Source organism: Phoxinus phoxinus (assembly GCF_949152265.1).
Source record: "Phoxinus phoxinus genome assembly, chromosome: 12".
In the NCBI taxonomy this organism is placed as follows: domain Eukaryota; kingdom Metazoa; phylum Chordata; class Actinopteri; order Cypriniformes; family Leuciscidae; genus Phoxinus; species Phoxinus phoxinus.
In genome coordinates, this window is record NC_136887.1 from 23,371,481 (window position 1) to 23,391,909 (window position 20,429).

Sequence of the window (20,429 nt, forward strand, 5' to 3'; positions counted from 1 at the left end):
TGTGCTTTTAAATTAAGGGAGCTACTTTATATATATATAATATATAATCAAGAATTATTAACATAAATTATTACAACTTTTGGTCTGATTATGATAATATTACATAATAATATAATATGGTATATTTATGCCTATTTAAGGATCTTATTAGAAGCATTTTTTTGTGTATTTATTTTATATTTGTGTCGTTGGCACCAAGAAAATAGTTCACACGTGCACACGTTCAATATTTACATGTCTCGCGATGACTGTGCACTAACGCGCGTTGATGACCTGCGCTTCATAGTTCACTGATGCCACCTAGTGAGATTTAATAAGATATGCCTAGTTCATCACAAAAGTAAATTTAGTCGTCATGTGCTCATGATTTTTCAACCCTGTATGACTTTCTTTCTTCCGGAACACAAAAAGAGATTTTAAGGAGCGACTCAGTCACAATTCGTTTTTTGTTATGAAAAAAAGAGATGACATTAAAATAATGACCAGTTTCTTTGACTAACCATTCTTAAAATTCTGCTAAACATCTCTTTAAGTCATTTGGTTTGGAACAACATGAGAGGGAGAATGATTTTGGATGAACTAGCCTACGCCTTTAAAGGTTTCTCTCAATTAAGTAGTGCACACGTCCCTCTTAATTATAGTTTTAGTTCTGTTTGACTACTCATCAAACTGATTAATTATTAGCTAATCTCCTGATTGAAGGTTTCAAGACAAGTTGGACAACATAAGATTTACTTATCATAACTCACTATAAAAAGCACATTCAGTAAACAAAAGCTTCTCTAAATTGATAGGAGGCCATCAACAACAACAAAAAGCAATTGAGTTATGACTGGATTTGTGAATCCCATGCAGATTTTGTAAACAGGACAGTAAAATGAAAAACAGACACTGTGAAATATTTTTACAATTTAAAATAACTGTTTTCTTTTAATATATTTTAAAATGTATTAATGGAAAAGCTGAATTTTCAGCATCATTACTCCATCAGTCTACAGTGTCACATGATCCTTCAGAAATCATTCAAATAGGCTGATTTGCTTCTCAAGAAACATATTCAGCAAATATCTTGTTTTCCAAATCTGCATGAGCTTCATATATCATGCTTTATTTTGCCGATGGCCTTATACATTTGGGAAGGCTGTTCTTTTGAACTTTCTTCATCAAATAAATGTGTATCAAAATACATGTATCACAGTTTCCACGAAAACAATTAACAAGCCATCATTTTCTGCACCAAAAATTTGGGATTTAATGAAGTTAGACATCATGTTTGTTATTTGAGACCTTTATTTAGACCTCTGATTATCCACTATGGTTCTCTCATGGACAAGAGGGATTTTATGCTTATAAGTATGACTCTCTTTTGCTATTTCTGTTTAATATAATTTTACAGTTTCTTTAGAATGCCATTTGTTGATAAGGCTTCTCTAATAATATTACACAACCACAATAAATGACCTTAGTCCCAAATGCCCTTAGTCATTGTTTGTGGACCCATTACATGAATGTCACCAGTCAGGTTCTTTCTGAGTTGGCAGAAACAATGGGAGGGAGGGAGGGAGGAGTGTTGGTTAATTTCGAAAGCTATAACTACAGAGCCCCGGTTACAAAGATACACCTGCTGAGTTTCCCACTCTCAACTTGCTCTACAACAGTGACCATGAAGTTGGCTATCCTGATCTGTGTTTCTGTTCTCATTTGCCTCTCTGGTAAGTATCAAAATTGCCATTTGTTACATAAAAACACTGAACTGTGAATACTGTATGTTGTAGTAATTATATATTTAAAAAACAAATCCATACTTAGGCTAATGTTGTTGTTTTATATACATCATTGTACACTGACGTGTCATAATGTTTGAGATACCCAAAATGTTTGGTTAGCATGCGGATGATGACTTTTACATTGTTGTTTGCTTTCCTGAAAATACAGATATGATATGGTTACAGTTTACAAGATTAAATTTTGTTCTTGTAAACATTAGTCTTGATTATTCGCTGACCCAGACAGATCCATTTTGTGATATTTTGGAAAAGGTCCATCCATGTTGTAGAGATCCATGGTTTCTGTCACAAGACTGATGAGAACTGAGATACTGCTGACTGGAACAACATAACCATTTCAGAAACAGCTACATACTTGTATACTGGTATAAAGAATATATAAGTTGAGTTGTTGTTATAAATGTAGATTCTCTGACCTGAATCTAATCTGAAGTGTTGCTGGAATATTTCCATTTAATCCATGCAGATACACTCAAAAACACACAAGGATGTTGAAATAATTTAAATGTTGTTTCTTGTTTGTTGAAATGATAAAGATCATAACATATGGAAAAAAGCGATGACCACATATGTAAAGTATCTAAGCTATTCAAACAAAATGGTTGAAAAGAAAGAGCAAAACTTGCTTAGCAACTTTTTTCTTTTATTCTAAGCCTTGTACGGAATTTCAACAGGGAAACATAAGTGCATTTCCTTTTTCATTTCTCATAATCGTAATTTATCTTTTAATACTTTTTTTTACAGCGGCAGTACCACAACCAAGAGAGGTAAGTTATGGTAAAAGTGACATTTTAAAGTTACCATATGTTACCAGAATAAATATAATATAAAAAAATATATATTTAGAAGTTTCTTATGGCTCACCAAGGCTGCATTTATTTGATCAAAAATACAGTAAAAAGAGCAATATCATTACATTTTAAAATAACAGTTTTCTAGTTTGATATATTTTCAGAGGTGAACAGTAACAAAGTACATTTAGCCTACTTGAGTACTGTAGCCTACTTACTGTAGTACACTTTTTGAGTATATGTACCTTACTTGAGTATTATTTTTTCTGGAAACTTTTTACTTTAACTTTACTAGCCTACATTTGAAAGACAAATATCTTACTTTTTACTCCACTACAATTATGTCAAGGTCCTTGAGTATAAAGTAGTAATGTCAGTCAGAGGAAGATTTTGGTTGCAGGGGTTGCATTTTGGTTGGAAAATAAAAAAGGGTTGATGTCAGAACTCGACGTCAACATCCATTCATTCCTTCTATTGGATTCTGACATCAAACTGATTTTCATTTTCAACGTTGAGTTTGGTCTTCTAAATGCAAATTTTGTCATTTTTTTGGAGCACACTAGCTTATAGATAACTGTAAGGCTAACATATTCATACTAAAAGCCACATTTAAAAAAAAAAAAAAGGGCACTATTTGAGGGAACAGCAACTTGGGTGTCCGAAACCATTGTGGACATTATTGAGTGTTTATTCAATCTAAAATTCAATCCCATTACTGGAACTAGAAATAAATTTGATATTGATATGAGGGTAGGCAGGCATAGATTCAGAGGCATGAGGTACTGTAAGTATAACATACAATAATAAAACTTTTACTTTTAATACTAAAGTACTTTTAAAAACAAGTACTTCTGTACTTTTACTTAAGTAAAAATCTGGTCTTTACAACTTTTACTTGTAACAGAGTAATATTTGACCGGTAGTATGTACTTTCACTCAAGTAAGGAAGTTGTCTACTTTGTCCTTTAATTCCTGTGATGGTAAAGCTGACATTACTTCAGTCTTCAGTATTATTATCAATTTTGAAAGTTGTGCTTCTTAATATTTTTGTGGAAACCGTGTTAAATATATATTTTTTTTTTTCAAAAGAACAGCATTCATTTGAAATCTTTACTGTCACTTGCGATCAATTTAATGCATCCTTGCTGAATGAAAGTATTTTAAATCTTACAATTAAATCTTATTGACACCAAACTTTTGAACAGTAGTGTATAATCAAGTAGTGGTGGTAAAGTGTTATGATATGTGGTTTGAATCTCTCTAATATCTCCATAATAGGAAACCGATACTCCTAATTTTGGATGTACTCGTGAGTACATGCCAGTGTGTGGAGACGATGATATCACATACTCCAATGAGTGCATGCTACGCTGGGAGAGCAAGTACGTCAACTGAACATTTATGCAATGTAAATTCAACATTATGATAAGGCTGAGACAGCAGATGTGAGAAATCTCAAGCTAGGCCCAGATATCAGCTTTGAATCACTTACAAACCTGCCCAGGTTTAGTAAACAGACATTTTTTGATTTTGAGGACAAAATATCTATGACAAACAAGCAAGAGACCTGTCTTCTTTCAAAACAGTAAACATTCTTGACAGCAATTCTATCAGTATTTGTGCCTCTTCTAACACATATCTTGTCTGTTTAGGTTACGTAACCAGGTCGTCAATGTAAAGCACGAAGGAAAATGTGAAACCTCCTGAATTCACTGCTGTTACAGCTGGCATCAACAATGGCTTTCCATTTAGATACTACAGCAACAAGCAGCATGATTTTCTTTCAAATATTAATCATTATCATATAAGGTCATATGCTATAATTTCGGAACATTATCAGACATTGATTTGTTAACATGTAATGTCATTCAATAAAACAGTGAAGCATTTAAGATTTATTTTATTCCTTAAGATTTCTATTTTATTACAAAATTATTAAAAAGTATAGTTTCGAATAAACCACATTTAAACTTTGAATTTCTTTCTTCCTTCCTTTACGTGATTTTTGTTGCTATCCTTGAAATCACAACAACAGACTTTGTGTAGCACATTTAATTTTTTCTGTGCCAGTATGACATTATGTACATTTTAGTTTGGACCAATTAATTTATGAAAAAAAAACATTGACAATTCAATTCATACAATGAATTGAGTACATATGGACTACTTTTTATTTTCTGAAATGAATACAAAATAATAGGGTGCTACAACTGTCCTTAGATTGTATTAGAATTATGATGAAAAAAGCCTGATTAAAATAAAATAAAACCTGAAATATAAACTTGATAAATACAGTGTGTGTGTGTGTGTGTCAAAATGGATTTTACTTTGGTTAAACCATACATTTAAAAAAATAATTTTTTATCAATGTATCACAGATAGAGTATACAAAAACTTAGTTTTCCTTGTCCTTATTTGTGAACACTTATTTTAAACTACTTGACCCATCTAATTTTGCAAACATTATGCATGGTGCATCAACTGAACTACTTGCCAGACACCCAGACAAATCCAACATTCCGCATTAAATTTTTTTATTAGTTCTTAATGTTCTAAGAAGACATCAGTCCCATTTTACACCTGTTGCATTTTAACCACCATAGAGTCCACAAGTGCCAGGATCTCCCCAAAGTAACCGTCCTGCTCCCCTACGTCCTGCTCTGTGAGAACCAGTTCTTGGTATTGTTTTTGCAGTTCACTAAGAGAGGCTGTCAATGAGGGATTCTGTTTATACTGAGTGTGACATTGAGCCATCATGGCAAGCAGAGTGCGCAGAGCCTTCTCTCTCCAGTCATGCTCAGGTGACGCTAAAAGCTCAGGCACCAGCCTGCACCACCCCTGCTCCACCAACACGGGCAGGAGGGAGACTTCAGCATATTGACGCAAACGTTCCTGGTGAGAGGAATCTGGGATAAGGTCCATTCCCACCTGTGATATCAGTTCCTACAAAACAAAGTAGAAGTAAATTCTAAGAATAAGCATGGAAATTACATTTTCCGTTTGCCATGTAAACCATTTCTATAATAATATTATGAAGTTAAATAACTACCATTCAAAAGTTTGGGGCTGGTAATAGTTGTTAATGTTTTTGTCTCTTGCTCACAAAGGCTGCATTTATTTGATCAAAAATACAGTAAAAACTGTGATATTGTGAAATATTATGATTTTAAATAACTTGTTTTAAAATGTAATTTAATGCTGTGATTGCAAAGCTGATTTTTCAGTCTTCAGTGTCACGTGATCCTTCAGAAATCATCCCAATATGCTGATTTGGTGCTGGAGAAACATTTCTTATTATTATCAATGTTGAAAACAGTTCAATGTTGGACACCTGCTTTATTTTTGTGAATACCATCCATGATATATTTGTTTCAGGATTTTTTGATGCATAGACATTTATAACGTTTCAGAATATTTATATTTCTTTTGAACTTTGTCACTTTTAATCAATTTAAGGTGTCTTTGCAGATTAAAAGTATTAATTTCTATCAACAAAAAAAAACTTATTGACCCCAAATTTTGCATGGTACTAGTGTAGCAAAGTTTAAACATATGAACCTTCTCAATGATCATATCGTAGAGAACCGTGATGATTCTCACACGGAGGGCCTCGGCCCCTGGTGTTTGAAACAGTTCGCCAAGCATCTGCACACCACCAAGCTTCAGAAAATAACTTTGAGCAAACGGGAAGTGACGCAGTAGTGAGGCCACAGCAAATAACACCTGTATTAAATCAGATTGTCAAAAGTAAGTGATGAATTCATACACATTTAACTATGATGAAGACAATTGAATTTACTACTCTTATTAACAGCATAATACCCATGCTTTCTTGTTGGTTTTACCTTTTTCTTAACGGCCAATGGTCGCTGAGTGGCAAGCAATGTCAGCAGTTTCTGTAACGCACCGCCTTCTACTGCCTCAACTTGCACTGATGGATTACTAGAAAAAGGTGATGGATTGCATCAGTGTAAAGGTAGGGTCACATTGATTACATAATATTATGTGGGTAAAAAAGTTCCACTGTCTATTGTAAAATGTGTAGCACAGAAGTCACTTTCAAACCAAGCAGCTTTCTGTTGATCAACGTGACCAACTTGAACCTGCTGTGAAATCTGTGTGGGGAACTCTTTTACCCTTATGCCAAATTACATGCGTGGATTCCTATTAAAATGACTGGATTTCGACCGTGAAAGTTCACTAAACAATGTTAAATGTGACTGCACATTAAATCATGTCTAGGCAGCAATTTTGCTCGAGAGAATGCCAATTACCTTGAAACAGCAGATCCGAGCACAAACGCAGCACTCTCCTGGAGTCTAATGTCTGTACCGTTTAAAGCATTTATAACCAATTGCATTCCTCCCATGGACACCAAGTTTTGGGCATTATCTATCTATATGAAAAAACAATGAGATTCAAAGACTTTGAAAAACTTTGGATGCAAACTTTCATAATTGTAATTAAAGCATTACCTGGTGCACAAGGTATTCCAGGTCAAGAAGAGCTGTGACTTTTTCATCAGTTGTGCTGTTAGTATTATTGAATTGGTTTAAAAGTTTCCTCATAACTTGAACATCTGTCTCTACAAGCATGTCGAGTGCCTCCATGTCTTTTTTCAGCTCTTCGATGGGACGAAATTGGGCCCTCACTGCATCTTCCTCCTATATTCGAACATCTTGATTAAAAAAACTCAATAAGCAACTGAGAAAAATGGTTAGAGAACAACTGAATGAACATACTTGTTTTTTGTCTACAGGATCATCCATTCCTTCTTTAATTTTTTTCAGAGCCTCTTTCAACTCCTCAGCTGTGTATGAAGGGCCTTGCATGTTCATCATGCCTTGCCTGCACCACAGAGGGGAAAAAACATAACTACATGATACAGTATTTATTGTAGAATACTTTTTTCTTCTATTACTATACCCATTTCCATCACTCCAGTATTTGAGACCTTCCTCCTCTCCCATCTTGACCTCTCTGTGGCCAGTCTGAAGATTCAGTCTGACATGAGAGCCTGCTGGTACTGCATGACCTAAATTGAATAAGAGATAAATATGGAATTTATCTGTTAATAATCTATTTATTTACAGACACAACTGTCAGCATGGGAATATAGCCACCTGGTTTGAGAGTTTGCCACTTGTCTGTAGGTCTAAAGACCTCCAGATCTTCAGGATCCTCATTCTCTAACTGTGTTTCTTCTCCCTTGCTATGGTCACCCGTACCTTCTTTGATAGACAGGGCTGTTGGGGACTGCAGAGCCAAAAATTATACTGTTGTTAAAGTATTAGAATAAAAGAAATACTAAGATATGAAACAGCAGTTCTCACCTTCACAGTGTGGGCAGGTATGAGATGAAGACTGAAAAGCCAAAAAGTGACTGCCACTCCAAGTTTGATACTCCACTTGTTTTGCATTTTAAGTCTGGTTATTATCTTGGACGAAGCAAAGATAACGCAATATGTGTCCAGTTAAAACATAAAAATAACCTGATAAACAATCATAAGTCATTCATTGCCAGGAGACCAGCCGAACCTAAAATCCATTCCCAAACTATTACTAAATTAACTCATTCTGGATTTGCCCATTATAGCGTAAAACATCTACATATATTTTAATTAATCTGTTAACGTGCTGAATTTAACGGTTGTATCGTCCAGCGAGAAACAACTAGAAACCATGTGCATTTCCGCAGTCAAACTGAACGATGTACGTGAACCAATCAGATAAAAGCAAGTGTGTGTTTCTGTGAACGTCATTTTTTCTGGTCGCGGTGATTGGCTACAAGGAGACGCACATTTTCATGATGTAATAAAATGTAATTTAAACTTTTCGTTGAAAGATACATTTCTTTTTTTCTAGGAGTGACTAATATGCTATTGATCTTAATTTCTTTGTTGCATTGTACGTTTTTTATTCACAAAAACAAATTTCTCATCACTTTGTCTAGATTTGTCTTCATTGCTGAGATCATCTCCCCTTATTGTAAAATCAAACTCATTGATAATAAAAACAAGTTTCTTAAGAATTATGATCATATTTTTCTTACTGGTCGAGGTGTCTTTATTTCTCTGTATTTTTCTTTTCTTTTTATGTTAAAGTATTCAATGCACAGCTGTTTCTTTTCTTGCACTAATATATATATATATATAGTTTAAAATATTTTTATATTAGAATTTTTAAATAGGACACACTGCTAGAAAAGTAAACTACCTGTTAATTACGTATATGTGGAATACTTAAACTTAATAAAAATATATAAAAACCTTTTGTTCCAAGACCACAAATTAAGCAAATAATGAATTGAGCAATATGGATAAACTAATGATAAACCATTTTGCACAAAGTACAACTGCAGCAGAACTTATGAGAGAATGTCAAATAGTAACTCATTATACAATAACACAATGGCTTTTTTCTGTTCATCAATTGTCTCAAAGAGAAAAACAAAAACTGATGACTTTCACCATCTAGTTCTAATTGTAAACATCTAATCTAAATGTTTATAAACCATTATAGAACATAGAAATAATGGTACACATGAAGTTTATTACAACATATACAGTCAGAAAGATAATGCATTAAGACAGCATTAATTATTTTTTAATTCAAACTTTCTCAAATAGTTAATATTACAGATGTATTAATAAGTATAAAACAAATGATAAAATGTGCTACAAATCATGTGCATAGACAGGACAAGTCACAAATCAATAAATTAGTGATGCACATTACAAACATTAGCATTAGCCAAACTACTGTTGAGCACATTCGTTTGCCATGGTTTTCTCTGAGTTAACATGAGTGGGTTGTTGGTACTTTTTCTTCTTCCTTTCAGTTCTCCAGTTCTCCTCCTCTTCACTGCTATGATGAGTTTGGTCCTCTTTTTTGCTATTGGAGTCACTTACAGGAGACCTACAGGCAAATTATTCAGTGTCATAGAACAATATTTTTAAGTTAACATTTTTACTATTGACTACTGCCACAGGAGTAATTCTTTAAAACTAAGAATTTTAATCTCAATAGCTGGGTTTCCATCCATATGTCAAGTAAATCATTTCAAAGTTGGAAAAAGAAAAAGCGAATTAGGAACGTTTCCATCTAGTTGTTTGAGCGGATGACGGTGGTATTGGTAACCTAGTAACCAACAGTATATAAAACACGATCAGCAGAAACAGTCGATTAGTCACGTGGGTTTAATGTTTGCTATGTTCGAATTTATTTTCCATCTCCCATTATTCGCATTAACTCTTTTCCGCACAAGTCAAAAACCACCTCAACCAAGCATAAAAACTTTTTTGCGAATTAAGGGATTCATTTTTTTTTTTTACGTTTTCATTACTCGTTTGTTGTTTCTGATGCGATATGCTTCAAAATGCGCATAAAAACACAGTGATAGAAACCTAGCTACTGTTAAAAAAGGTCTGACAGTTGAAGAGCAAAAAAAGGTTGTATTGTAAGTAGGGGTGGGAATCTTTTACCATCTCACGATTCGATTCGATTCCGATTCTTGAGGCCACGATTCGATTCAAAATCGATTTTCGATTCAAAAAGATTTTCGATTCAAAACGATTCGATTCGATTTTATCCATAATGATTACTAATCGGGTTTCTGATCATGATCTACTCTCATCTGCTTTGCTATACAGAATGACAAACGGAGACTTTAAAGTGTCTTTTTCACATTTATTAAGTTCAATTCTCAGGGAAGTGCCTTTTATCAAAAACATTGTCTGGTTCTCAATTGCTACTCATTAGTATCTAACGTTAGCTATAAAATAAGTTGGAACAAAACAAAAGTGCTTCTTCATAATACAAAATGGTTGAAAATAGATGCAGTTTACCACAAATATCATGTAGAACACAACCGGTGAAGACAAAAAAACATCTATATTTCTCAGTCAGACACAGTAACTTAAAGAATAACAAGTTATGAAAATAAAGAGCTTCTTTCAAAATGAATAATAGTCCTACCCCTAAGCTACCTGGCGATGAAGCAGCGATAGACCGAGTTTTTTTTTTTTTTTGCCCTCTCGGAGTTGGCAGGGAGTTTCGTGAAGCACTGCAGTGTGTGTTGGACTGTACGTTCACACCGCCGCCGACTTGAGCTGCAAAAAAGCTCTGGCCGCCCTGTCAAGGACGCTTGTCAAAAAGTACGGGGAATCTTGTTGACGCTTTGGCCGCTCTGACGTAGCAGCATTCACAATGAAATGTAAACAGAAAAAACAAGCAATGCATTCGGCAGTTTAGGATATCGCACAAGATTTGTCAACACAGAAAACATTTCATCACTGGAGAGTTTTTTTCCCGACACCATCGTATTAAATGATTTTGATTCATATGCGCGAGGGAGAGAGAGAGAGCAGACAGCGCTCGGTTGAGTGCGCGCGCGCGGCCGGGGCTCTCTCTCTCTGCTCGTTATTATGCCCTGTTAAACTGACAGGACTTAAAACACATGCAAATGGTAGGAACGAAAGATCTCCCTCTCATCCATTTGCTTCCTTTTTGTTTTAGTGATTTGCCGCTCACGTCCCGTATAGGCTAGTTACAAAAATGGAGGCGAACAGCCAGCTGATTTTATTTATTAAATCGATTCTTGGACATTTCAGATCGATTCTGAATCGTTGCCAATGAGAATCTAGATTCTTCTGTGAATCGATTTTTTTGGCACACCCCTAATTGTAAGGTTGTACAACTCCTGTATTACTCTACATTTTACATTGATTTATCAGTCCTTAACAGCTCATCTTAAAGTCTAGTCACTAAACAAGATCTCGGTTGATCTTGGGATTAAATGTTAAAATAAGTTCCTTCGAGCAACAGGATTCCTGAGAGGCAGTGGTAGAGCAGGAAGTGGTCGAGGCACGAATGTTCTCATAATACCCAGGAAGAGGAAGATGACAAAGACTGTAAAGTTGACACAGCGCAGCAGAAGGGAGAAGGGTTGGCATGCAGAGGTTGGCACTGACCTGGGCGCATCAGGAATGCAGACTGGGGGATCATCACAGATACGGACAGACTTGCTCTCACGGGTCATGACAGGGTTGGGTTCTGTGGGTTGTGGAGACTGCAACGGGATCACAACTGTTTTCTCAATGTGATGACTCGAGGTTTTTTCCTCTGAATTTTCACTCAAGCCCTTGCTCGGCTCAATATCCATGATTGCAGTATTCTCGTTGCTAGGTGCTGACTTTTCCTCTGGAACTGCTACAGGAAACTTCTCCCGGCGCCGTTTTTGTACTTGTGCTTTGTTCACCTCTGAATACATAACAATCGAATATTATTTTTTGTTTTAAATGCCCATCCCAATACTGTATGTCATCGATTAACAACCTTGTAGCTCACAGTAGGTCAGTCTTTAAAGCATTTTATAGTTATTGTTAAAAAGAAATTCCCCTAGGGTCTAGGGGTATAAAAAATTATAGGAATTTTTACTTTCGGAACCCAACTGTTGCACTAAACTGGTTCATGTACAAAACTAGGGCTCAGAGATGAAAAAAATTACCATTAGGTGTGTATTTCATCTTTAGTTCTTCAAGCTTGACTTGGAGCCTCATATTGTCACTGTGTCTTTGTTTCAGCGATTGCTCTGTCCCATAGAGTTTCCTCTCCAACTCCAACACTCTCTGACTTTCAGAGAGAGCTTTCATTCTTGCCATGGATAACTCGTCTTTTAATTTCTCTGCGTCCTTCCTATACACATAAATGTCATAATTGCATTAAAAAAAGTACTAAAGTATCACCACCAGTACAAATAATTAATGAGAGAACACTTACTTTGAATTTGAAAGTTGCATTTTTAATAGGTCTGTATAATAAGTCTCATCCATAAGCTCGCCTTCTTTAGACGGGGCAGGTGGATGTTGGTCTGTTGCAGTCGTCTGTTGGTGACAGAGTTGTTAGATACACAGGGCTGGGTATCGTTCAAAATCTTTCGATCCGGTGCCAATTTCGATACCTCAGTTTCGATACCAATATTATGAAATCCATTTTAACAAGATTACATAACATATTACCTCAGAAAAACTTATTTTTTTTCATTTTGACTCATGCTCCTTAGCCAGTGCACAAAGGAACAAAAATATTTTATAAAGCACTCATGCTCACCAAAGCTGAATTTTTTAATAAAAAAAAATACAGTAAAACTTTAGTAATATTGTGAAATAGTATTACAATTTAAAATCTTATTTGAATATATTTCAAAACATAATTTATTCCTGTGATGTCAAAGCTGAATTTTCAAAATCATTACTTCAGTGTCACATGACCCTTCAGAAATATGAAAACAGTTTGCTGCTTAATATTTTGGAAACCATGATACATTTTTTCATGATTCTTTGATGAATAAAAAATTCAAAAGAAAAGCATTTATTTAAAAACTAAATATTTTGTAACATTAATGTGTTTTAATGTCACCTTTGATAACTTTAATGCATCCTTACTGAAAAAAAAATCTGACTAACCAACACATTTTTGAACGGCAGTGTACATTCAGTAGGTTATTATTTATTGCAATATAAACACTGTCCGAGTGATCAACAAGGTATCTCTTTATTTACCAGTCGAAGACGGAGCAACTTTCTGCTCTTATGTTTACTCCGTGCACTGTCATGGTCTTCATCATATTTGTCGTGGTACCGGTCTTTGCAGTAATTATTTTACCGCAAATACTGCATGGCGCGCTGTTGGCATTTGAGCCTGGAGAAATGTACCCACACTTTTGATCGACTTTTCCACATCTTTAAGGTATTATGTGTGTGTGCTCGCGTCTCATATGAGTATGTGCGCGGAGAGTTTGTGTGTGTGTGCTTGCGTCTCATACAAGTAGGCACGTCGCGAGTTTGTGCGTGCGCGCGCGCGTCTCATATGAGTATGTAACTCTCCGCGCGTCTCGTGTGTGTAGAGTTTGTGTGTATGTGCGTGAGCGACTTTATGTGTGTCGCGTTTATGTGTGTGCATTTCATATGTATTTGTTTGAGCACTGACGTTGATGAGTTAAAGCTGCAGTCCGTCGTTTTTCCTCTTTGTCGCCATCTCTGTTCGAAATCTGCAATTGCAGTTATTCGCGGAATTATTAACTGTGCGTGGGTAGTAAATCGGCATGAAACAGCGCGGATGAACACAATGTATTGAGGAGAACCTGTCCCGTCGCTGTGGATACTGTACTGTCATCAGCAATCTCAGAGTATACTTTTTGAAAGTGTCAACATTAGAATTTTAATCGGAAAATGTCATCTGAACAAGTAAGTAACATTCACTTTTGTTCTGACCAAATTCGGGGGGTGGGGGGAAGCATTGCAGTAGCTATATCATGCTGATTAAATCTAACGATTGCTTATATCACGTCAAAACGTGAAAAATATATTTTTTCTGTAGCCACTCTGAAGTCCGAAGTCTTTGGGTTTTACAACTGGTGAATCTCCAGTTGTCACTGGTGATTGTCGCTTTAAACTTTCGGGATCCGCCATACCAAGTGCTAAACTAAATCTCCACCTCCATCATCCACACACGCTAGCCGGGGACTCCTTCTCTATGTGTACAGAAGTGACGTAATGACGCAAAGACATGCTCGAAATTCCCGCGGAAATCCACCAGTACCGCTGGAATTAAATTCATTATTACAAGCTTACCGTTTTGAATCGAGGTAAGGCAAGCAGATCGTTTTGATCACTGGCTGGTTACGTTTTTTTTCAAAAATGTCTTTTTTGATATTTTTAAACCCAAAAAAGTGCCGGACTGCAGCTTTAACTCCTTAGGTATCGAAATCTGGAACCGAACAACATGTCATTTTTCGATACTCGATAGTATCGAGGCAATTCGGTCGGTACCTAAAAATAGGGCTGTGTTGAAAAAAATCGATTCACCAATTCTGAATCGATTTTCATATTAATTTCTAAAGATCGATCCGTAACTCAGAGGATCGATTTAATAACAGGCCTACATTTTCCCCATAAACACACTGAGACATGGCGACCGGCGGCGCTGCTAATGCAGTGGCTCTGAATCCACTTGTTGACCAGAAAAGAGGAAAGAGCCGTTCACATAGCGGGTTTTTTGTGCGTGCTAATTCGTTTTCCAGGCACGCCTGTTCATGGTTGCATAGCAACGGTAGACGCAACGGGAAATCACCCGCTTGTGGAGAGGAGAAAGCGGTGCAAACTGAGCTCTCCATGATGACGAGGAAGTATTATCAAAAAATGTATTGATTTCTAGCCCTTGCATTAGCTTTACTACTAGATATATTCATTGAGATGAGAAATAAAAAGCCGCCCTGTACAGCTATGATGATCAGCTGTTCGGCCGAGCTTTCCATGTTGTTACGGAAAGGCCGCTGGTTTTTGTCACATGACCTGTTGAGATGCATTGAAGTGCTTCTCACTGAATTTGCACGCGCATAAAACGCGATATGTGAACGGCCCCTAAAGTGGTATCTTGTGCGGTTGTATCTAGTTTAAAAGACCTTTTAAATATGAACAGTTTTGGATTAAATAAAAGGAGTCAAGTCAAATAAAACACGTTTTATCTCCTGTTTAGTTGGTAACTCTACATTAAGATACCATTCATTAACATTCATACCATATCTAACATCAACACATTGAGTGAACAATAATTTTTTACAACATTAATGTATGTTTGTGAATGTTATTTAATACAAACACTTGATTGTTCATGAACAGTTAAAACTTTTGATTTTAAAAATATAAGATCGGATCAGATCGGATCGAATCGAATAATGAAAATCAATTCAAGATCTTGAGAATCGGAATCGAATCGATTCTTGAAATTTGAATCGATACCCAGCCCTACCTAAAAAGTAGGGTACTCGGTACCCAGCCCTATAGAGACATTACTCAAACTGTAATGTTTAATTTCAATGCTGGATGTATATGCTAAGCTTACCTTCTCTTTCTCCAGTTCTCTTACTTTCATCATCAGGCTTTCTATCTCATTGTTCTTGTCAGATAACATGAACTGCAATCGTTCAAGCTGGGCTGGGTCGGCCCTGTTGCTCTGGAGTTGCATAAGAGTAGCTATCTGCATCTAAAACAGCAGACACAAGGAAAACAATGAGGAAAACTATAAATAAAATGTAAAGCATTTATCAAAAAACACTATTTACCTTCATGCGGTGCATGTGTTGTTTGATGAGAGCATGCTGCTTTTGTAGAGACTCATGCTGTCTTTTCATACTGCTCAGCTGCCGTTCCATCTCTGCTCTCTTGTCCTCTACCTGTGCAAATCCAAATATTTTGTCACAGTACAATTTTTTTTAAAGTGAAACTATCATAACCATTTCATTTTTATGAAGCAATGCCCCATTTATACTAAATGTACTACCTTATTTTTAAATGGTATTGCATTGATATAAAATGTTATTCAATTTCTCTATAAATTAAGCCTTAGACATAATTAAAGTTGTGAAAAAAGTAGTATACGTAATTCTCAATACTCCACCTCAGAAAACAAGGAATTGCCCTTGCTGTTTGGATCTTGCGCCTGCTGCAACACCTGTTCCAGCTGGATCTGAAGGTCTTGGTTGGCTACACGAGCTTTCTACAGAGTAGAAAAAAAAAATTTGTGTTGAATATTTTTCTGTATTTTTCCCCTCAATCAGTGCAGAAAATGTGCATCAGAATTCCACGTGGATCTACTTATCACTATAAGAAATATTTTTCTAGAGCATTACCTGCAGTACTAGAACTTTACCAATATACTGTACTATTTAAATGTTTGTGGAAATACATACTTTTATTTAGCAAGGGTGCATTAAATGAATAAAAAGTGACAGAAAAGACTTGAACATTGTTACGAAATATTTAAAATAAATGCTGTTCTTTTGAATTTGTATTTAAAAAAAATTTTTATAAACATGTTTACCTCCAAAGCATTATAGCAGGACACCGCCTCTTTCTCTCTCTCTTCCTTCTCCTCTGTGTCTCTCTCCAGTTGCCTCTGGAGGGTAGAGTTAGCCAAATGTAGCTGCTCTTCTTTGTACCGTGCCTCCTGAAGCTCCTGCTCCAAAGACGCCTGCAAGACAAGATCACACTTCAACACCAAAGGCACACTGACATTGCTTATTTCTAGAGCCCCTTTCACACAGCGCGTTGATCCTGGGAAATTGACGTGAAATTGCCAGAGTGCCTTCTGTGTGAACGCAAACACGTCCTGGGATTGATGCCGGGATCGATCCCAGGTTGGGGACCTAGTAACATTGCCGGGATCAGTCCCGGAATGCGCCCTGTGTGAATAAAAGCCAGGATCAATGCCGTAGTGATGTACGTGCCATTGCGCAACTCTGTTGCTCTTAGAAGAAAGTTTGTGTTCGTCATCAACAAAGAAAGAACGAAAAAATGTCTGCAAATTGGAACGTTACACGTCTCATCCTGACGTCACGTGTCTTTACAGGATCTTACCGGGATGTGTGTGAACGCACTCACAGATCCCGGAAAATCACTGGCAGTGTGAATGAACCAAAGTCAAACGATCCCGGGATTTATCCTTGTATTTTCTGGAATCTCTGTGTGAAAGGGGCTTAGGAAATATTCTATGAATATTCTTTAATTAAAATAAAGATTGGAAAGTACTCTACCATTGCTGATTCCATATCCATCTTCTGCACTTGCAGCTCAAGTATCTCTGAGGACATTGTTTCATGTGCACGTTCTGTAAGGACACGTAGTTCTTCGGTTTTGCTGCTTAGTGCTTCAGACTGTTGATCCAGCTTGTGTCTCATCTGCTTCTCAGCAAGTTGAGTCTCCTCTAAATCTGTCTTCATTTTCTCCACCTACAAAGGCATTTTATCAGCACCACAGATGAGATAACTTCCCTTATCAGGACAATAAGCTACTTTTGAAATTCTGCTTAAACCTAGTGTGTAATTTCTTTGCTACTAGTTGCATCACCAAATGCAAAATTTTTATTTATTTCAGATAGGTTTCTTGAACACTTCACACATCTTCCAATTGTCAAAAATCTTTTAAACATAAATATGGGGGGAAACCTACCACTTTTGAACAGGAAAGGCATATAAGCTGACCTTATTCTTTAAGTCACTGAGCTCAAGAGCATGGTTCCTCTCCAGCAGAGTTTGTTGCTGCTCCATTTGATGTTTCTGTTGGTTTTTTACAAGATCAAATTCTGATCTAAGACTCTCCAACATGCGGGCCTTTAACTCAACTTCCCTTTGCAACGAGTATTTCTCTTGTTCCAGGGCCTGCAATTACAGAATACTGTGAAAATTACATTTTATCACATTTAAGAATTAATTTACTGATCAACTAGACTGTCAATCATCATATTGTGGAAATCAAATGGTCAATCAATATTGAGTTAGTACCTCAATGACACTGGACATCTCGATTTGCTGTTCCTCCAATTTGTTGTGCAGATCCATTTTTTCATACAAAAGTTGAAGTCCATACTGTCCAGCCTTCTGAAGAGCCTCTTCTCTTTCCAGCAACTTCTGCTGCAACACTTTAATCTCATCCTCTAGATCTGACATCTGAAATTAGTGTATGTGATCATTAATGTAGAAGATTGTGTACACTTTTATCTTTTACACACACACACACGCGTTGGGTTTCCATGTTTCATCGGGACGTTCTATAGACATAACGATTTATATTGTAAAAACGATATATTCGAGCCCCTAGCAGCTAAACATACCCATCACAGATGACTTTCAAAAACATCACTTACTTAGACCGATTTATAAGCTGTTTTCCTCGCGGAACCCCAAAAAATGTCCCCACAAAGACAAAGATGTCGACATTTTTACCCATAACGTAACGTTAGGTTAATGCGTCAGTAACGTTAACGTTACCCATGCACAACATTGACTAGGCTGTCATTCATTCTCCACGTCATAAAGTTCTGATAAAAACATGAGGGTGAGCAAATGACAGAGGCAGACTCTTATGTTTTGTGTAAACTAACGTATTTTTTGTTATAAGCTTAACGTTACGTTAACTGCATTAGTTCGATACGTCGTGACGACGACTATGCAAACGCCCATCAAAAACATCGCGTGGTATTCATAAGAAGTCTGTTTTCTTTGTGCCACATATAATCGACAACTACAGAACAACATAGATCTCTAAATAAGTTTACCTTTAGATTTAAAGGGTAGTTGGTGGTGCCAATATTATATCTAAAGAATTATATCCCCAGCTGCTTTCGTGCTCGGGAACTCAACTTTCAAACAAACGGCAGGTTTGTTTGAATTCTGCATCAGTCGTCAATCACATATCGCGAGAAAACGCGAGATTTCCAATCCTCCTGAACAAAGCGTCAGCGGGCAATGGGCATACTGGTTTGATTTAGATCAGAGGTCCTCAATGTTTTTACTACAAAGGGCCAAAAATCTAACTTTATTTTGAATGTACTGTAACCCGAATGCAAATGTTGCATTATATCCAACTATATAATATATATATATATATATATAATAATAATAATAATAAAAAATAACATATTCTCACCAAAACACCAAAAAATGCTTCAATTGCATGGATTTTACCCTATTTTTGGCCCCCTCTTGAGATGTTTGATCTTGTAGCTACTATGTGAGTTCGGTGTCAACAGCATATGAGTTTAACTGATTGCAGTGAGCATATGGAAAATCCACAGAAAATGAATAATGCTCCTTTTAAGCAAACCTGCAATAAAGAGTATAAAACACAAAACTGGTATGCTGGTTTTTAAATAATGATTGGATATGAAACTACAAAAAAGGCACTCTCATTCAAATAGAGATCAGTAAGATTTTTTATGAAATAAATCTTTTGAACTTTATCTTTTGAAAGAAGCCTCTTACGCTCACCAAGCCTGCATTATTTGATCAAAAATACAGTTAAACTGTTAGCATTTCAAAGAACTCTTCTCTTTGAAGATATATTTAATCATTTGAAGGCAAAGCTGAAATTTCAGTATCATTATTCCAGTCTTCATTGTCACTTGATCCTTTAGAAATCATTCTAATATGATAATTATTATTATTATCAATTTTGAAAACAGTTTTGCTGCTTAATATGCCTAGCATATAAGTTAGGTAATCAAGCTAACTAACCATGGCAAAAAATACATCACATTCAAAAAGAGTAAGAAGATTGTTTTTCTACTTCAGGAAGTGAGGGTTTTACACAATCACCATTCATGGGCTTCCTGGTGAGCTTGTCAACCGTTTCAGATTCCTTGCCTTTCAGGTTCTCAGATGGCAGACAACATGGCCATTTTTACACCCTGCAATACATCTTGGATCCAAGACGAATGTAAATGATTAAATTCATTTTTACCGATTTGTGTATTAAACTGTGTTTTAATTTATATCAGATATCCATCGTCAGCTACATCTTGTGTTATTGGACATAGGCGTAATAAATTTAACTCATTGATTAATTTCTACCTACATGCAATAGTGTCCTTAGTATCACTGTTTGAGGGACAATATCCTAGCCCAATACTGAAAAGATGCCTGCCCCGCCCCCGACAGTCATTCACTTTTTGCACCCCTAAAGCCGGGGACAATAAATAAATCAACAAATGAAACTCTGAACCCAATCATATCACAAATAAGGTCTTAAGGTCAATTCAAAATATGCAGCCAAAACTGCCTGAAACTGTATCTCACACTTATAGACGATAGATGAGTTTTGCATATTAAAAGGTGAGAACACTCTCATGCATAGACATTATCTCCACCCATGAGCATTAAGTGTCACCAAATATCTGTAAAGTGCTTGCTCCAGACACTTCATCTGTTATGCAGATCACGACCATCAGTTCCTATTGCTCATGCTGAGTGATCACCCGGCCATCTGTCCCCTGTGGTGGAAATTCACCAATAAAA

General features: G+C 36.2%; 3 protein-coding genes across 4 annotated transcripts; 1 reads left to right on the forward strand and 2 right to left on the reverse strand.

The window, feature by feature from the left end:
- The first annotated feature begins 1,581 nt into the window (after window positions 1-1,581).
- LOC307008196 (turripeptide Ici9.1) lies at window positions 1,582-4,555 on the forward strand. Its single transcript, XM_079630881.1, has 4 exons — window positions 1,582-1,712; window positions 2,532-2,554; window positions 3,857-3,960; window positions 4,231-4,555. The coding sequence occupies exons 1-4, from the start codon at window positions 1,664-1,666 to the stop codon at window positions 4,283-4,285; spliced, it is 231 nt and encodes a 76-aa protein (XP_079487007.1). The 5' UTR covers window positions 1,582-1,663; the 3' UTR covers window positions 4,286-4,555.
- A 147-nt stretch (window positions 4,556-4,702) lies between these two features.
- sil1 (SIL1 nucleotide exchange factor) lies at window positions 4,703-8,356 on the reverse strand. Its single transcript, XM_079630880.1, has 9 exons — window positions 7,912-8,356; window positions 7,702-7,834; window positions 7,505-7,613; window positions 7,321-7,426; window positions 7,054-7,242; window positions 6,853-6,974; window positions 6,424-6,520; window positions 6,137-6,301; window positions 4,703-5,521 (listed from the first exon to the last, which is right to left on the reverse strand). Exons 1-9 carry the CDS (start codon window positions 7,996-7,998, stop codon window positions 5,153-5,155), a joined length of 1,377 nt encoding a protein of 458 aa, XP_079487006.1. The 5' UTR covers window positions 7,999-8,356; the 3' UTR covers window positions 4,703-5,152.
- Window positions 8,357-8,752: 396 nt separating this feature from the next.
- Window positions 8,753-18,917, reverse strand: spdl1 (spindle apparatus coiled-coil protein 1). 2 transcript variants are annotated; one of them, XM_079630617.1, is made up of 12 exons: window positions 18,692-18,917; window positions 17,919-18,083; window positions 17,619-17,795; window positions 17,172-17,366; window positions 16,460-16,609; window positions 16,037-16,135; window positions 15,702-15,812; window positions 15,482-15,622; window positions 12,359-12,462; window positions 12,087-12,274; window positions 11,551-11,839; window positions 8,753-9,496 (listed from the first exon to the last, which is right to left on the reverse strand). In XM_079630617.1, the coding sequence occupies exons 2-12, from the start codon at window positions 18,081-18,083 to the stop codon at window positions 9,337-9,339; spliced, it is 1,779 nt and encodes a 592-aa protein (XP_079486743.1). In that variant the 5' UTR covers window positions 18,692-18,917; the 3' UTR covers window positions 8,753-9,336. The 2 variants fall into 2 exon arrangements, with proteins under 2 accessions (XP_079486743.1, XP_079486744.1); XM_079630618.1 differs by lacking the exons at window positions 17,919-18,083; window positions 18,692-18,917 and having other exon boundaries at window positions 8,858-9,496; window positions 17,587-17,720.
- Between the last annotated feature and the right edge of the window lie 1,512 nt (window positions 18,918-20,429).

Bases quoted from the DNA above. Each gene is read 5' to 3' on its own strand.
- sil1 (XM_079630880.1), bottom strand. From the start codon at position 7,998: ATGCAAAACAAGTGGAGTATCAAACTTGGAGTGGCAGTCACTTTTTGG. The intron at 7,427-7,504 runs GTATAGTAATAG...TCTGTGGTGCAG, and splicing joins TACTGGAGTGATGGAAATGG to GCAAGGCATGATGAACATGC. The intron at 6,521-6,852 runs GTAATTGGCATT...ACCTTTTTCTAG, and splicing joins CTCGGATCTGCTGTTTCAAG to TAATCCATCAGTGCAAGTTG.
- spdl1 (XM_079630617.1), bottom strand. From the start codon at position 18,083: ATGTCAGATCTAGAGGATGAGATTAAAGTGTTGCAGCAGAAGTTGCTG. The intron at 17,796-17,918 runs GTACTAACTCAA...CTGTAATTGCAG, and splicing joins AGATGTCCAGTGTCATTGAG to GCCCTGGAACAAGAGAAATA. The intron at 11,840-12,086 runs GTAATTTTTTTC...TTATGTATTCAG, and splicing joins GATGAAATACACACCTAATG to AGGTGAACAAAGCACAAGTA.
- LOC307008196 (XM_079630881.1), top strand. From the start codon at position 1,664: ATGAAGTTGGCTATCCTGATCTGTGTTTCTGTTCTCATTTGCCTCTCT. The intron at 1,713-2,531 runs GTAAGTATCAAA...TTTTTTTTACAG, and splicing joins TGTTCTCATTTGCCTCTCTG to CGGCAGTACCACAACCAAGA. The intron at 2,555-3,856 runs GTAAGTTATGGT...TCTCCATAATAG, and splicing joins CAGTACCACAACCAAGAGAG to GAAACCGATACTCCTAATTT.